Raw genomic sequence first — 15,277 nt, 5'->3', positions numbered from 1 at the left:
GCAGAAGATAAGGGATTGGAACACTTTCTGGCAGTACTTGAAGAACCGTCACCCCCAGTTCCGCTATCACAATGCAATTCCAACTATGTGCTAGACTTAATTCGGTACCTCGATCAGTTCGGGAGGACCAAGGTTCAATTTAAACTATATTTCAATACTTTCCCTTGAAAAGACGAAGATCAATTTAAACTAAAATAAATGAGTAGGACCAACGTGAAAAACTGTGTAAAAATTGAAGGGTTAAATTTATTAATATACTTAACAGTATATAAACTATCAATTTTGATTCGTTTTAGTACCTAAATTTTCAAAATTTTCAAAACTTATCATTAAATTCTAAACAGTTATACTAAAATGAAACAAAAACTAAACTTTATATATGATTTTGAAAAAAAATGAAAGTTTAGATACTAAAACAGACTAAAATTGATAGTTTACATACTAAACACATACCTTACCCATCTTTGTTATAAAAAAAACTAATTTAAATAACGACTAGACAATAAAAACTAAAAAAAAACTATTTTTCCAAGAAATGTTTTCTAATCTCTATAAACCAAAGAAAATTACGACTATGTTACGATAATTTTAATTATACCTAGAATTTAAGTCCTTTTAAGATGCTACATACAGGTTTTGAGTCTATTGATGAATGCATGGGTCATGGTCTTACCAGCTTTGAGGAATTCAGACTAATGATATGATGCACTACTAATTCATGGCCATGGACATGCTTCTCCCTCATTGCTCTGTATCTATGACTGATTCATATGTTTTGGGGTTCATCATTCATTAATGTATACATAAACAAGTAGAGATATAAACCACATCATACATTGCACATGATCAACGCCTCACCTTCTCTTCTAAACCAGATAGAATAATTTTCATCGCATTAAAATCACTTAACGACATGTACGCAAATCGAAAAAAAAATTGTTCAACCAAGTTGCCACTTCCATGATCGGAGCAACATCTCTCGTCATATCTAAGAAAATTTAAGAGCAGCAGAAGGGAAATCCGTCTTTGAGGTTTACTATTCGTACATAGATAGATAGAGATATATCACATACTTCAGTTTTATGGATCAGGACTAACCTCCCTTCTTTGCATGTACACGAAATTGCAACATGAGATTAAAATTCGGTGTCGAAACAAGATACCATGATCTTTGAAACCATGGACCTTGCGAATGGGATATAGCTCAAGCTGTACCTGTAGATCTTGTAAAGAAAGAGAATGAGTAAACATCATGATTTGCAGACACGCATATAATAGTTGATAGAAAAATAATGGCAATCAACCGATTCAACTTCCATACACGTGAACTTCATCTTACCTGAGAGGGAATTACAACAGTACTTAAGAAGTTTTTAATTCAATGGTTTTGTTTTATTGTTACTTACTTGGTCATTACCACAATGTGAACAATGTCATTTTAAGAACAATATTTGTTTAAGTTTACCAGGAGAACAATGCCATTGCAAACCAAACATCAGAATCTCACTGACATATGTAAGATTATAATGAAATACAAACTAAACCGTACTGCACTGACATATGTTTCCCACATTTGTAGCATGGCACTTTTGATAAGACAAGAAACTAACATATCCTTATCCAAAACCATTTTGCTTTCAGTAGAGGTATATGTTGCCTACTCATTTGTTTCAAATGCTATACGAGACGGATAACAACTGTTTGGTTCTTTGGAGAACCATAATTCTTTTGCAATAAGGAAATGTTTAAAAGCCATATATAGTGAATCGAGTTTGACATACCAAATCAGTGCACCAAATTCTAATATGATTGCCAGAAGTGTCAACAGCTTGTTACGAGCCTGTTCAGTAAGAAGGGAGTGCTAAGGTTATCACTTAACCTATTACATTCCACAATAAGCTAAAAAGAATGTAAAAGAAAGAGAGATGCAGAATTATATAAGTGGAAAGTAAAAGGATAATAGTAACTTACATAGAAGGCACAAAACAGAGCGATAATCATACTTGCAATATATATAGCTGTTGCATATATACGAACAGGATCAAGCATCATTGACACCTGCCTTTTTGGGCCAATGAGGAACGCTGTGCTGCCATACAAAAGACTCCAACTTAGCATCTGAAATAAACACAATATCCACAAAGAAAAATTATAAAAGAAATAGAGCAACTTTGACAAGGGGCTAAAACCAAAAGGCTGCATAATCGCTTAGGTATAAACAAGCAACAAAGAAATCAGCCATTTGTAAGAAGTTCAGAAACAACATAATATCTCAAAATAGAGGTTTATGAATAAGAATAGCAATTTTTCACATAAAGATTACAAAAGCAATAATAATAACTTAAAACGTGAAGAAAGTGACTAAATTTAATTCTTAAAGGAGCAAAAGTCACTAAACATTAGAGAATTATAGTCTGGCTCAGCACAGAACCAGCAAAACTTTTTTTTATAAGAATTGGAGGCCTCTTAAAAACCCCCTTCATAATCATCAACATAATAAACCGTATGTCAATGAAAATTGGAAGGAGGAAAAGTGTACCTCATGATTTATTAAATAATCAAACCAGTACACCTTAGAGGAAAGAACGCACCAATCTAGATACAGGAACCCATGATCAAGAAGCTCAGCATGAGTCCGGTTCAACTTTGCTAAAAGTAAGTATTAATAATAGCCTTCACTCAAATAATAATAAAAGATCACCTTAAAATCAACAGAATGCTGGAACAAGGCTCTCAAACACACATAAATGCTCAAACAATTAAACCTGTGACTACATGTGCTTCCAGAAACACAAAAATGAATAATGACATGCTATAGTTTAGCTAACAAATTAGAAGCTTGAAAAATAAATATATGAACTTAGATACAAACCTTCCAAGTGCAAGCAAATTGCCAAATGTAAATGTGATTCCAAACTTGATTGGATGGAAGAAAACAAAGATTGACTGTGAGATAAACAAGAAAAAAGAGAAATAAGATTGATATATTCAACATCAAATTCAATGAAGCAAAGTGAAGCAAGATAATAACTACATAAAAAATTTTAAGGCACTATCCTATTAACCAAAAAGTCTTGTGGACTGAACATCCAAATTTTCTAGCAACATAAAGAAACAATACCAATCACCATCTTGATATGTTGAAAAAGTGGGGCAAGTGTAACAACACTTCGAAACATTTACATTTCACAAGTAAATAATATTCTAGGGAAGCTGTCTTATCTTATCAATGGAAGCTGAGATAACTAAATTTCCAAACCTCTGATTAAAGGAATCTACACATATAAAATTAATGCAATAATACAAGAAAAAACATTAAAGAGAAACAATAGCAAACACTTGCCAATACTCGAGAGGATGCGAGGTTTAAAAATTAGCCATCATAATTATGAAGACGCACTATATCTTGTTTCACACAAATCTAAGTCTCCCGAGAAAAAGCAAGCTTCCACAGATAAAAACTCATAATTCTCGGAGAAAGCTTCAAAATATAAATATCAAGAGGAATGAAATATATATTTACATATACACACCTCATGGAACCTCATGCAAATATATTTATAGCTACCAACCCATATTTCAGAATATTATAAACTTTTAGTAGGTTTATTGTTGACGGAATTTAGAGCTTTGTATCAATATCTCATCCAGGATACATGCCTTGCATGATTTCCTTCAAGAAAAATTAATCACTTGGAAATGGTGATTTTCCAGAAAAGATCAATGCATAACAGCATGAGTCTTAATGAAGGCAACTCCATAACTATAATAGTCTAAAACACCTCAAAAGTAACACTTATGCACATTAAGAAAAAGTTCTTTCAATAAAGCACTTCAAAAGCGTCAATTTCAAATGTAGTAGTTTGTGATTTTGTGCAGCTCAGGTTTTTTGTTTTGTTCTCTCTTTTTTCAATTTTCTTTGCAGCTTCGCTTCATTTAAGCTTTTAAAATGAAACACTTATATGTAAAACAATGTGAACAATATCCGCTATCACTAAAGAACTTGAAAGAAGAAAATAGAGGGACCAGGGGAGGTGGTCAAACAAAGAGTATAACATGAAAACAGAGGAATGCAACCCTCGCAGTCATACATCTTTCTTTAGGATCTTATAGTAATTAAAATAATTTCTAAAATTAGAAATAAATCTTCAGTTTAGTTAGTTACCGCTTAAAAAACCTTTTATCTAAACAGTCATAGCTATTTGAAAGGAAATTGTTATTACTCATTATACTGAAAACAAATAGAAGAGAGTACATCTAGATACATAAATGAATATTATACGGTAAATACTTACCAGGAATGTACAAGCTAAGCCAGAAACCAAGCAGATCGCAAACCCATAAAACCTCTAAAGCACAAGAGAAAGAAAGTAATTAGTTAAAAGCAAATTAGGCTCCCTTTTCATCCTTACTTTTAACTTCTACAAGAGTACCGAAAAGCACAAGAAGACGATGGCAAACGAAACCAAACTGTTCAAAGAACGAGCAAAAATGAAGCTGAGGCAACTCTAATCAATATTACTCAACACCTAGCTGTTAATTTGGATATACATATATCTATGCAACGAAAAAAAATACAAAAATGAATTGTTGTTTCCAAAACAAAATTGCACTGACTATCATGGGTTGAAAAACGAGGAACGCAGATGGAATGTTTCTCGGATCTCAAGTTCAAGGAAGATTATGCGAATTCCAACCAATTTAAGCGAACTTCAGTGGGAAGAAGCAAGTAAGAGAAAGCAATACAAAGAGAAAGGATAATTATCCCAAAAAAAATACAAAGAAAGGAAACCTGCTGGGTGGACAAAGTGCACTGGCGATTGAAATCGTCCATGAAAGAGAATGAGTTTCCATCTTCGATCGCAGGCTGTTGTTGTTCATCGTCCACCTCCATTCCCACCAGCATTTTCATCTTCTCAAACGCATTGTTCATCTTCTCCATCTTTTCCCGGGAATTCCTTTGGTTAGATTGGATCTGATCCACTCCGCTTTACCCGTAAAAGAAATTGTTTAGTAATTTCCTCGGATTTATCATTTATCTCTGTTCTTTTAGCTTCGGTTTTAAGAAATTTCTGAAAGCTGTAGTTCTCCCAAATTCATGTTCTTTCATGGGCTGAATCTCATCTTGGGCTCATTTTCTGCACTTTTGTTGTATTCTATAAAGGCAACCCAATTGATTCAAATCCAAGTCAAATTCAATTTTATCATAAAAATCAACATTTAAATACAAACAATTCTAATCTAATTTGCATGAAAAAGTAATTGTTGTTAGGGTAAAGTACACAAATGGTCCAAAGACTATATGATACTACTTTATTAAGTCCCTCGACTATTAAAAGTTACAAAGTGGTCCTCCGACTATAGAGTGTTGTTTTGTCGAGTCATTCGACTATAAAAAGTTACAAAATGACCACCTGACTATTTTTTATGTTCCAAACTTTTCCTTTTCCATTAAAAAATTGGTGGTTTTCTAAGTCGAACGTTAACATGATGAATAGAATATGATAGTCGTTTGAGATTCTAAGATCATATTTTATCATATCATAATCAACAAGGTAATGTTCAATTCAGAATAACGTCAATTTTTAAAGAAAAAGGATGAGTTTGGAACATAATAAATAGTCGGGTGGCCATTTTGTAACTTTTTATGCTCGAGAGACTCGACAAAGCAACACTATATAGTTGGAGGACCACTTTGTAATTTTAATAGTCGAGGGACGTAATAAAGTAGTAGCTTATAGTCGAGGGACCATTTGTGTACTTTTCCCTTGTTATTCTTGAGGTCCCGGGTTCAAACACTAGGAATACTGGAGGTGTGAGCATTTAATATAAAATGGCTAAGAGTTATCTCTGTACAAATAATGTCTTATGTTTGTTTCATATTAATAAAAAAAACTTGCTCTATATTAAAAACAAGTAACAACTTAAATAATTGTAAATACTTCAGTTTATTATTTAGTTTTATTTGGGTTAATGTATAAAAGTGAAAAATGAAGAAAACATTTTCCACCTATGAACACACCCTAAATAAGTGATTTAACTCGAATTTACTAAAATTATTGTTGTTGTTTTTTATCTCAACTCTTAATGCATGATAAATAATTTTTTTTAAAAAAATAGTTTGATGTACAATACTTTATTTTAAAGTAAAATATTATACGTTGAATGAGAATTATAAGTTAACTAACCGTTAATGTATGTCATTATGATATATTAAAATAATGATATGATACATGTCACATATCAAAAGTGATGTTGTGGCATATATTATGTATTGAAAATGTGACATGATATTCTTATATTAATATTAAATATTTATCGACTAATAATTTCCGTTTTATCAATAATCATTTCATATTAAAATAGAATATTAAAAGTCAAAATACTTCAAATATTAAGAAACAAAATTACTATTCAATAGAATAGGTATTTTCTACATTATATCTATTCAGTAATATACAAATCTAACAACCGATAACGATCGTAATTTCTAATATAGTTGTAATTTCAAAATAATAAAAATAATAATTTAAACTTATTTTTAAAATAAAAATATAAAAATACATTTTTTTTGTTAAAAAAAATACATTTTCACCTATAACTGGTGTGATAAATTATAGTTTTGATTTAAATTGTAATTTATAATGCATTTTTAGTTGATACGATTTAGGTTACAGAAAATTAAATTATAGAATTGCAAATTTTCAGTTAATTTTGCGGCATTTCTTTCTCGCTTCTCCCTTGGGGCCTTCCTTAACATCAAGCCTCGCCATCTTCACCATTGCCTGCTGGAAATCAAGGAAAAACCTAGCTTGGTTCATGGTGTAACCATTAACAATCGCCCTCGTACTGGTCGTCATATACAACGCTTGATCCTAGAAAAGAACCCCGTTTTCCCTCGTCAACACATCAAAGTAATCATTGCCGAATCTGTTCGGCATGTCGTCGAAAGGTTGCTTGGCATTGCCGCCTGCTCTGCATGTTGTCGATAATGCCTTTTGCGAAATCGGAATCTAGGGTCGGATCTTGGTTACTCAACCTGTTCTTGAAAAATGAACACCTTGACACTCCTACTGTATGTGCCCCTGCATTAATGTACATGACCGATAATTAATTCGTGACATCATCTCAGTCAAACGGTTAACATATGGTATAGATATCGAGTATCGGACAAAGCAACCATATCCGTCGTAGTGAATCCTCGCTGCCCAAAGGCGTTAATGAGCTGAGAAGTGTTGAAGGAGGGAAAAAGCAAGTTGATTGTGTCTTCTATCTTAGACCTCCTTCGATCGCTTCTTCCTCTTGGTATATCATATATTGGACCCCCTGCCTGTTTGTCACCATTTAGTCTAACCGAGTTACGTATGTATTAGTGTATTATTCATGTAAATCATACACGCCGAGTTTTAACTAAATTAAAAAAATATTGAATATTATTGATGGGAACAAAAAGGTTTCATCAATTATAGACGATTCATCTTTTTTGATATGGGTAAAAAATTATAACGGTGGAAGTACGGTTATACATCAATAGGTTGATCGTGGAAAAAGAGAAGAGAGAAAAGATATAGAGGAAAAAAAGTGTAAAAAGTGTTAATCCATGTTTCAGTCGTGTTGAGAGGTATTTATAGTGGCTTTAGTTTACGTGTCAACCATAAGGTTCATGATGGTATTGATATATTGGACTTTAATGCGAGTGTTAGTCATAGAATTCATGATGGTTATTAGTAGGCTGAATTGCTAAGTAGTTAGGTAGTCAAATTTTGGATTTCGTTTTGATGAACTTATTAGAGATCTTATCTACGTGTAATAATTGCAGAGTACTGATAATTTTCATTGTGTTCAGTTTGGCGGAGGCCGGGACACTTCCGGAGGTGTAATAAATATATAACGTAGGTTAAGCAGTTAGGTACCTAAAAAATTGCATCTCTAGCAGCCATTGCAATAATATCGGCACACAGACAATGCCGGGGCATTGCTCTTCGAGCTGCTCCTTGGCATCATCAACAACCTCAAAGCCTCTCAAGCTCAAGTTCCCGGGGGAGTCCTTTTCGGCGGTGTTATCCTCCGTCGAATCGACGAGAACGGACCCATCGCATCCCTGTTCAATCCACCACACATTCGAATATGAGTTGGATCAGTCATTGGAAACGAAAAAGGAAAAGAAAATGAGAAGAGAGAAAATAGGGACCTCAACGAAGCAATCATGGAAATGCATTCGAAGCAAGGCAGCTGCCAGGGTTGGATCATTTCGCAATGCTTTGTTAACGGCGTTCTTCACGGTCGATTCGGCAAATGGGCAAATAGTGGAGTAGTCCATCTGGAGACTATTCGCAGCACCGATGCCGGTGCCGACGCCAACGCCAATCAGTAACACTAACAACATAGCCATCGCCAACTTTGCTAACTTTGCTAAACTCGAAGGCCAACCAATGAACTGAGAGTGGATTCAAAGAGAGTTTAGCTTGCTACAAAAGTGGACAGCAAATGCATATATATAAGTGTTGTAATGTTTTATTAAATAGTTAATTTAACCTTTGTTATTTGTTTTTAGAACATTTTAGCTTTAAATATTTTATTTTAAATAGGGTAAAAAATTATTAGTTTTTATAAGGTCTTGTCAAAATTATTTTCTGAGTTAGAGTGAATGTTATAGTGTCGGGGGACACAATGCGTTTTTTCCATTGTTCACCCAATTGAAACGTAAGCCTTCTAAAATAGAAAAACAGAAAACGGACTGTAGTCGTCGCGTCTCCCCGAAGACACATGATATTCTCGACCTCCTTTGACGAGTACTATAGTATTCATCCCATCTCTGAAAATAATTTCGACAAACCCCTACACGAGCTGATAATTTTCAACGCCCCATGAGAAAAATTTTGCCTGAAATAACAATAATGTTGTTATAAATTGTAGAAATGCTGTTAAAATGTAAAGTATAAAGGATTTTCATAATCAAACATGAATCGTGTTCGACTCCGTCCACCAACTTGGGTTACTGTTCACATAATAATGTTATGAAAATAGTTTTTATATTAATATGAAAGAAAAAAAATTGTAGAAAATATTCGGATAGGAATGAAATTAAGGGAAGTGGAGGTACGTGGAAATTGGCATGCAGCTGTTTTCCATGTTGAATGGCCTCATTGTCTTCCATAGTGGACGAAGATGGATCGAGAGGATAGTTAAAGTAGTTCTCCCTGAAAATTTTGAATTAATTCATATTTTAGATTTTTTTATGTAATTTTTATTGAAAATATGTTTTTATCCTGTGAAATTTTATAAATTTAAATTCCTACTTTTAATATAAAATTATTCGTTCCTATATGATAGTGGAATGGACTGTGGAGGGAGATGAGATGACTTTGTGCTGCTATTTTATGGGATTTGCCACTCAAATCCCATTATCCTATTTCTAAAAACAAATTGAGATTACTTGATTATAGTTTCTTTATCGAAATTATTATTAGATTAAAAATTGGTATGATTATAATACCAAACTTTAGTTTTACATGAAGTTCTATCATTGAGTGGTTAATCCATTAACAATTATATAATATGAAAATTTGGTGGTACGAAGCAAATAAAATATTATTTTTATTCTATCTCGCCGTCTTCTTTATTAAAATTATGATTTTTATTCATTTTTTATCGTAGAAAACATTGTTCTTGATGCCTTTTACAACCACCCTAAATACAGATGAACATGTTTTATTGTCTTCTATCATTTTGTTAATTCAGATTATGAATGAATTTCGTGAAAAATCAATCCCAAGAGAAGAAGAGTGAAATACAAATATTATGATACTGATATTACCGCAAAAGAGGACCGGTGACAAGCGATGACTAATTGTCGACGACCGCTGAAAAAGTACAGTGCAAAAATTTAAATTGTTTACAAGTTCAATGACAAAATTGATAAGCCCCTAAAATTTAGTACTTAAAATGATGTTTTAGATATCGATAGTCCACACTAAAAATGTCATTTTATTTACGTTATCACACGTTTGGATTTTAGTAGCACAATGACATGATTGAAATTAAAATCAAAATTTACTGTTATAATTAAAAAATAAAATAAAATTTGAATGATATAAACAATGTATCATCTACATAATTGAAGTTAAAATTAAAATTTAATGCTACAATTAAAAAAATTGAAGTTTGAATGATATAAACAATGTATCATCTAAAATTCAACGTATCAAATATAGTTTACTCATCTAATTATTCCAGCTTATATAAAATATGATGCTTAGAACTTGATGAAAACACAATGTGATTAGTCCATGTAACTTCATTTTGTGGAATTTCATTCACCAATTTTGATAATATAATCGAATTATTTTAGAGTTGAAAAAGAGACTTCACCAAAATAAAAAGCAAAACGGACAGAACAAGGAAGAAAGAAAAACCACAAAACGGGATCATAATTTCTTTCTACTTGATCTTCTTTTTTTTCAATTTTTTTTATAAAATTATATAAACTTGGCAAAAATATATACAAAGAACAAAACAACTGCCTTTAGGCCAGTTTCTTTTTATGTACACGTTGATGAAACCTGCCTTCAAAACACCCCTACATTTCAACCATCAAGAGGAGTTGTCGAGCTCTTTCTGTAGCTTCCGGTCTCATTCTTACACTGTCCAACACTTTCCGTAGTCCGCACCGACTCATGGCTGCATCGGTTGCAAACAAAATTGGCAGGCACTGCCTCGGAATCCTTAGTTCCGGAACACCTCGTGTGCTGCCACACCCCACATACATCACAAGCCAACATCCTTTCCCCGTCATCATCCTTGGCTCCACATTTGCAGTCCACAGACCACCTTTCCACCCCTCTTTCCAACCTATATTTACTAACCCCGATTTTCCCTGGGCATCGCACTCGGAGTCGAGCTGATCCAGTTGACCCTATCAAGAGCTTGACCTGGGTGGAATCCTCTACACCGCCAAAGCCAACCAGCTCTTCAGCTTGGAATCTTCTGAATGCCAAATATACTTCCTGGAAAGCCTTCAAGGCTTCGATCTTAAGATCTGATACAGTTGCTTTTACTGGTAAAACTACTAGTTCTGCAGGTGGATCCGGGGCGATTTCTTTATGTTGATCTGTAAGCTCCAACTCACATGAGATGCAAATTAAATCTCCATTCCTACTTGATTGCGTCTCGTTCTTGTAATGTTTCACAAATTGCTTGCAGTCGAGGAGTTTCTCGGCTGAGCTGATGGCAAGATTTCTTATGTCATCAGGAGGGCAGATCGACATGGTTTTAGGATGGAGTATGGATTGGTACAAGAATTTAAGATCCTGCCTAAGAATTTCCTCGCTCGGATGACAGTTAGGAACACAAGTATCATTCCCACTGGTGCTTGCAGAGATATTTCGAGGCTCAAGCCTGTGACAGATGAAAACAACATAATAGAGTATGTACTGTAAGAGATCATATTACAACTGCATTTTAGACAAGTAAAAGGAAAAATAATAATCCCACGACTAGTAAATTGTTCAGGGACTGAAAATATCTGATGGCTGCACGGGCAAGGCATGTTTGTATGAACAAGGTATTTAAAGACATCAAATCACATACCTATACTCGAAAGAACCCGAATCAGGATTGCGTCTTGCATTGACAACCCTTCCTTCTGCCGCCACTTTCCCACGAAGTTCGATTAGGCAATTCTCAAGGAGAGCTGGAGGAGCAACTCTGCAGACAGCTCCCCTAAGTGCACGTGAACTTACCCAATTGGACCCAGATACTGCCCGAAGCACTCTAAACATGGCCTCTTCAACGCGTGCAACATCAGCTGTACTCCATGATGAAGAAGTACGTTGTCTCTTGAAGGTAGGATCCCCAACCCTTGAGGTAGACTTAGCATCATGGATCAACTTCATTAGAAAGCGAAAGAGGTCCTTTATATTTGCAAGTTTGCTCTTTGATAAAGACTGGTAAAATGAGATAACATCCTGTAGTTGGGTGTTGGGTTTCAATCCTTGCAGCAGAAAGATGGATAATGGAAGGCTAGAAAGAGTTTCAACAGCTGATTTATAGGAATCAACCGTCAGGGCAAAACTACCAGTACCAAATTCATAACCCCATTCCCCATACCATGGACGACCTTTGGTAATGGCATGAAGCAGTCGGTACTCCAACCCATACTTTTTTGATACATCCATCACGCTTACCTTCCTGTTTCAGCAAACTATAACATGATTAAATTCAATCAAAAAGGTAAATGCAAACAAGTAAATATCCAAATGGATCAACCCGGGGGGGGGGAACCGATCATAATATTATCAAAGAAATTTCACTGCAAAGACTCTAAATAGGACAGACATAAACAGAAAACTATCAGCACCAAATGATATGCTCAACCATACTTTTAGCAAGAAAAAGATTCACACTGGCCAAATTAAATATCTGCAAATTACATATAAGGTATTTAAATAATTTGACAGTGTGTGTGTGTGTGTGTGTTTACTAATAACAGAAAATTTAAAGGAATCAATACCAATGTTGCCAAGTTGTTCTCCTGTTCCCTTCTTTCCGCCATAGAAAGAAGGGAGGTGTTGAGTTGTTGGTGGGATTTAAATTGATTATCTAACTCATCATATGTATATTGCAAAAACTACTTAAAAACAGTATAATTAATTTCATTATTTGCACTTATTCTAAGTACAAGCAATAACTTGAATACGATTTGCAAGACAAGGAGAGTGGTCATTCTTGGACATGAACTATCAAATTTGCAAGGAAACAAACACTTAGATATCTAACCTGACGGCAAGGGTTTTACATATTCGGTCCCAGAAGTCCATGATATGACATCCTGAAAGAACCCTTGAACCCCCTTCCCGGCCATTGACCCTAAGAAGGTGGCCATATCCATTAGAATGGATTACACCATGTAAAAGATGAGTTGTGTCCTCCAATTGGTGATACACCCATTCCTCAACATCATCTGTAGTTGTCACATGGCTGCATGACCTGCACCTTAAAAAAAATGATGCAAAAAGAAGTTAGACACGACAACTCGAACAAATCCATGCATGTCATGCACCATAGTTCATAACACAAGCATACGTACAGCAATGAAATTACCTTAATTCTGACAAGTGCAGGATATCTCCACAACGAACACATGGTTTACGGTTGCCACCAATGCAGTTACCATCAGCCGTTATGATGAAGTGGTAGCGTTTTGAACACACTGGATGGCCGCTCCACCCTGTAAAGACACCAACACAAAAACAATTAATATGACGTGTCAAGAAACATATGGATAATTTACTAAAAATGCCTGCAAATAAAATGATTTAAAAAAACATGGAAGAGAGAATAGGAATAGATAGTGACGCTTGCAGATGTTGATCAGTCTGATTTAGTAAATAACTAAAATAATAAGAAAGGAGATGGGTATAATGGTAAAAGAACAATGCAGGTCAACATCGAAACCAACCATTCAAGCACACGTGCCAACCCACCCACAGATTATAATAGTATTAAAATACTTTTAGTTCATTAATTATTCCTATCGACACAATCAAAAATCAAACAAGCTTATCGTTTTCGTTTATTTTCTCCCGAGAAAATCGCAGCTCACAAACATTGGCTTTTTGAACTCACCTAACACCATATCATTATTATTATTATTATCATCTTAATTCTACAAATTATCGAAAAATAATACTAACTAATATCAATTTTATTTTTAGTATTATTAGGAAGCATCATTTATTTAGGAAGTGTACGTATTCCCCGTTATCTAAGGAAACTGCCACCGGCGATATAACCGAGAAAAAAGGGGACACGGAGAAAGAGATTAGAGATGTGTGTAAGACAGAGAATCGGTCAATGACTCGGTCCGAGCCCACTTACCAACGACTCGGCATTGATCACAGTAGATAGATCTAGATCTAGCGACGTCCTCCTCCATCACGTCTAGGCAGACCACGGAGGATGGATCGGAGCTTTCCGTCTGGTCGCCGTTTCTCAAGACGATCTGCCACGTCATGACGTGAGGAAACAACGACGAGAGAGGCGGCATGAGCGCGTGCTTGGACAGGAAAGACCTGATGTTGGATCGAAAAGGCGTGGCGACTCCAGATCCAGAGGCGGAGGTGGAAGAGGAAGGGAAGGTGCGGAAGTCGTAGAGATCGGCAGTTACCCTCCTCTTCATCCTTTTCATCGGCAAACCGTTCACGACCATACTTCAAGCAATAGCGGCGCGTGTAGCGGATTCAGAGCGCGTGAGAGAAGATCGAAGAATAAACCAAGCGGATCTAACGGGTTATCCGGTGCAAAAGCTGGACGAAGGAAGTAGGGAAGAAGAAGAAGAAAGGATATGTGGTTTGTTTTAGGAGTTGGTGTTTAGATGAGGGAGAGAGCAGCTTCAATGTTTGATCATCAATCAATCAATCAACGTTAATATTAAAAAAATGATCCGATATTATATCGCGATATTATCTGCCGAGATTTATTAAACTCCGTTTCGTTTGAAATTGAAAACACAAAGGAGCGGATGTGGATGGGGTTATTATATCCACAATACCGCTGCTTTTAATCCTGTCCGTCCGATTGGCGAACTAAACGACAACCAGCTTGTTCCTTGTTCCCGAAGAATCCTAGTCATCGTCGAAGTTAATAATTGATGAAGATTATTTTAATAACCTCCTATTAAGTCGGCTATTGATGTTTTATTCGAGTATCTTGTTTAAAATTTAATGATAAATTTTAAAAAATATAAAGTTTAAGTATTAAAACGAATAAAATTGATAGTTTAGGTATTAAACTCGTTAAATTTTTAATGTCGAGTAATAAAATTAAATAAAAACTAAATGTTATATATGATTTTGAAAACATTGAAAAATTAAATATTAAAATAGATCAAAACTGATAGTTTTTATATTAAATGCATAATTTACATTTAATTCTATGATGTAATTTTTTATTATAATGATCCCTTAAAAATCATTTTATATGATAACATTAAAATTTGTTAACCCTTATTTCCATATGTAATGGGGTAAGGGGAGGTAGGATAGTAGGCTACCCTCAACGTCAGGTTGAGTGCAGCTTCCATATGAGACCTCCGAATTATGAAGTATTTTCCGTGGGACTCGATCCACGACCCAAAGGTAAGAACCTTGTGCTCTACCAACTGAGTTTGATGGTAATTTTTATATGATAACATTAAGTCATTGTTAAATTTAGGGTTATCTAATTCACTTACATTAATTGTTTATATATAAAATATAAAATATCATGAGCAAATTTG

General features: G+C 34.6%; 3 protein-coding genes across 3 annotated transcripts; all 3 read right to left on the bottom strand.

The window, feature by feature from the left end:
• Positions 1-676: 676 nt before the first annotated feature.
• Positions 677-5,046, bottom strand: LOC120137932 (vesicle transport protein SFT2B-like). The gene is made up of 6 exons (XM_039153568.1): positions 4,793-5,046; positions 4,296-4,349; positions 2,873-2,946; positions 1,972-2,089; positions 1,782-1,840; positions 677-1,215 (listed from the first exon to the last, which is right to left on the bottom strand). The coding sequence occupies exons 1-6, from the start codon at positions 4,940-4,942 to the stop codon at positions 1,137-1,139; spliced, it is 534 nt and encodes a 177-aa protein (XP_039009499.1). The 5' UTR covers positions 4,943-5,046; the 3' UTR covers positions 677-1,136.
• Positions 5,047-6,644: 1,598 nt separating this feature from the next.
• On the bottom strand, positions 6,645-8,403 carry LOC120137934 (peroxidase 47-like). Its single transcript, XM_039153569.1, has 3 exons — positions 8,192-8,403; positions 7,914-8,101; positions 6,645-7,330 (listed from the first exon to the last, which is right to left on the bottom strand). The coding sequence occupies exons 1-3, from the start codon at positions 8,390-8,392 to the stop codon at positions 7,270-7,272; spliced, it is 450 nt and encodes a 149-aa protein (XP_039009500.1). The 5' UTR covers positions 8,393-8,403; the 3' UTR covers positions 6,645-7,269.
• A 2,052-nt stretch (positions 8,404-10,455) lies between these two features.
• On the bottom strand, positions 10,456-14,342 carry LOC120137927 (PHD finger protein At1g33420-like). The gene is made up of 5 exons (XM_039153564.1): positions 13,879-14,342; positions 13,102-13,228; positions 12,778-12,993; positions 11,590-12,189; positions 10,456-11,397 (listed from the first exon to the last, which is right to left on the bottom strand). The coding sequence occupies exons 1-5, from the start codon at positions 14,207-14,209 to the stop codon at positions 10,587-10,589; spliced, it is 2,085 nt and encodes a 694-aa protein (XP_039009495.1). The 5' UTR covers positions 14,210-14,342; the 3' UTR covers positions 10,456-10,586.
• Positions 14,343-15,277: the final 935 nt, after the last annotated feature.

This window comes from Hibiscus syriacus, unplaced genomic scaffold (genome assembly GCF_006381635.1).
Source record: "Hibiscus syriacus cultivar Baekdansim isolate YM2019G1 unplaced genomic scaffold, ASM638163v2 tig00110676_pilon, whole genome shotgun sequence".
NCBI lineage: Eukaryota > Viridiplantae > Streptophyta > Magnoliopsida > Malvales > Malvaceae > Hibiscus > Hibiscus syriacus.
This window is presented reverse-complemented; position numbering and strand designations above follow the sequence as displayed.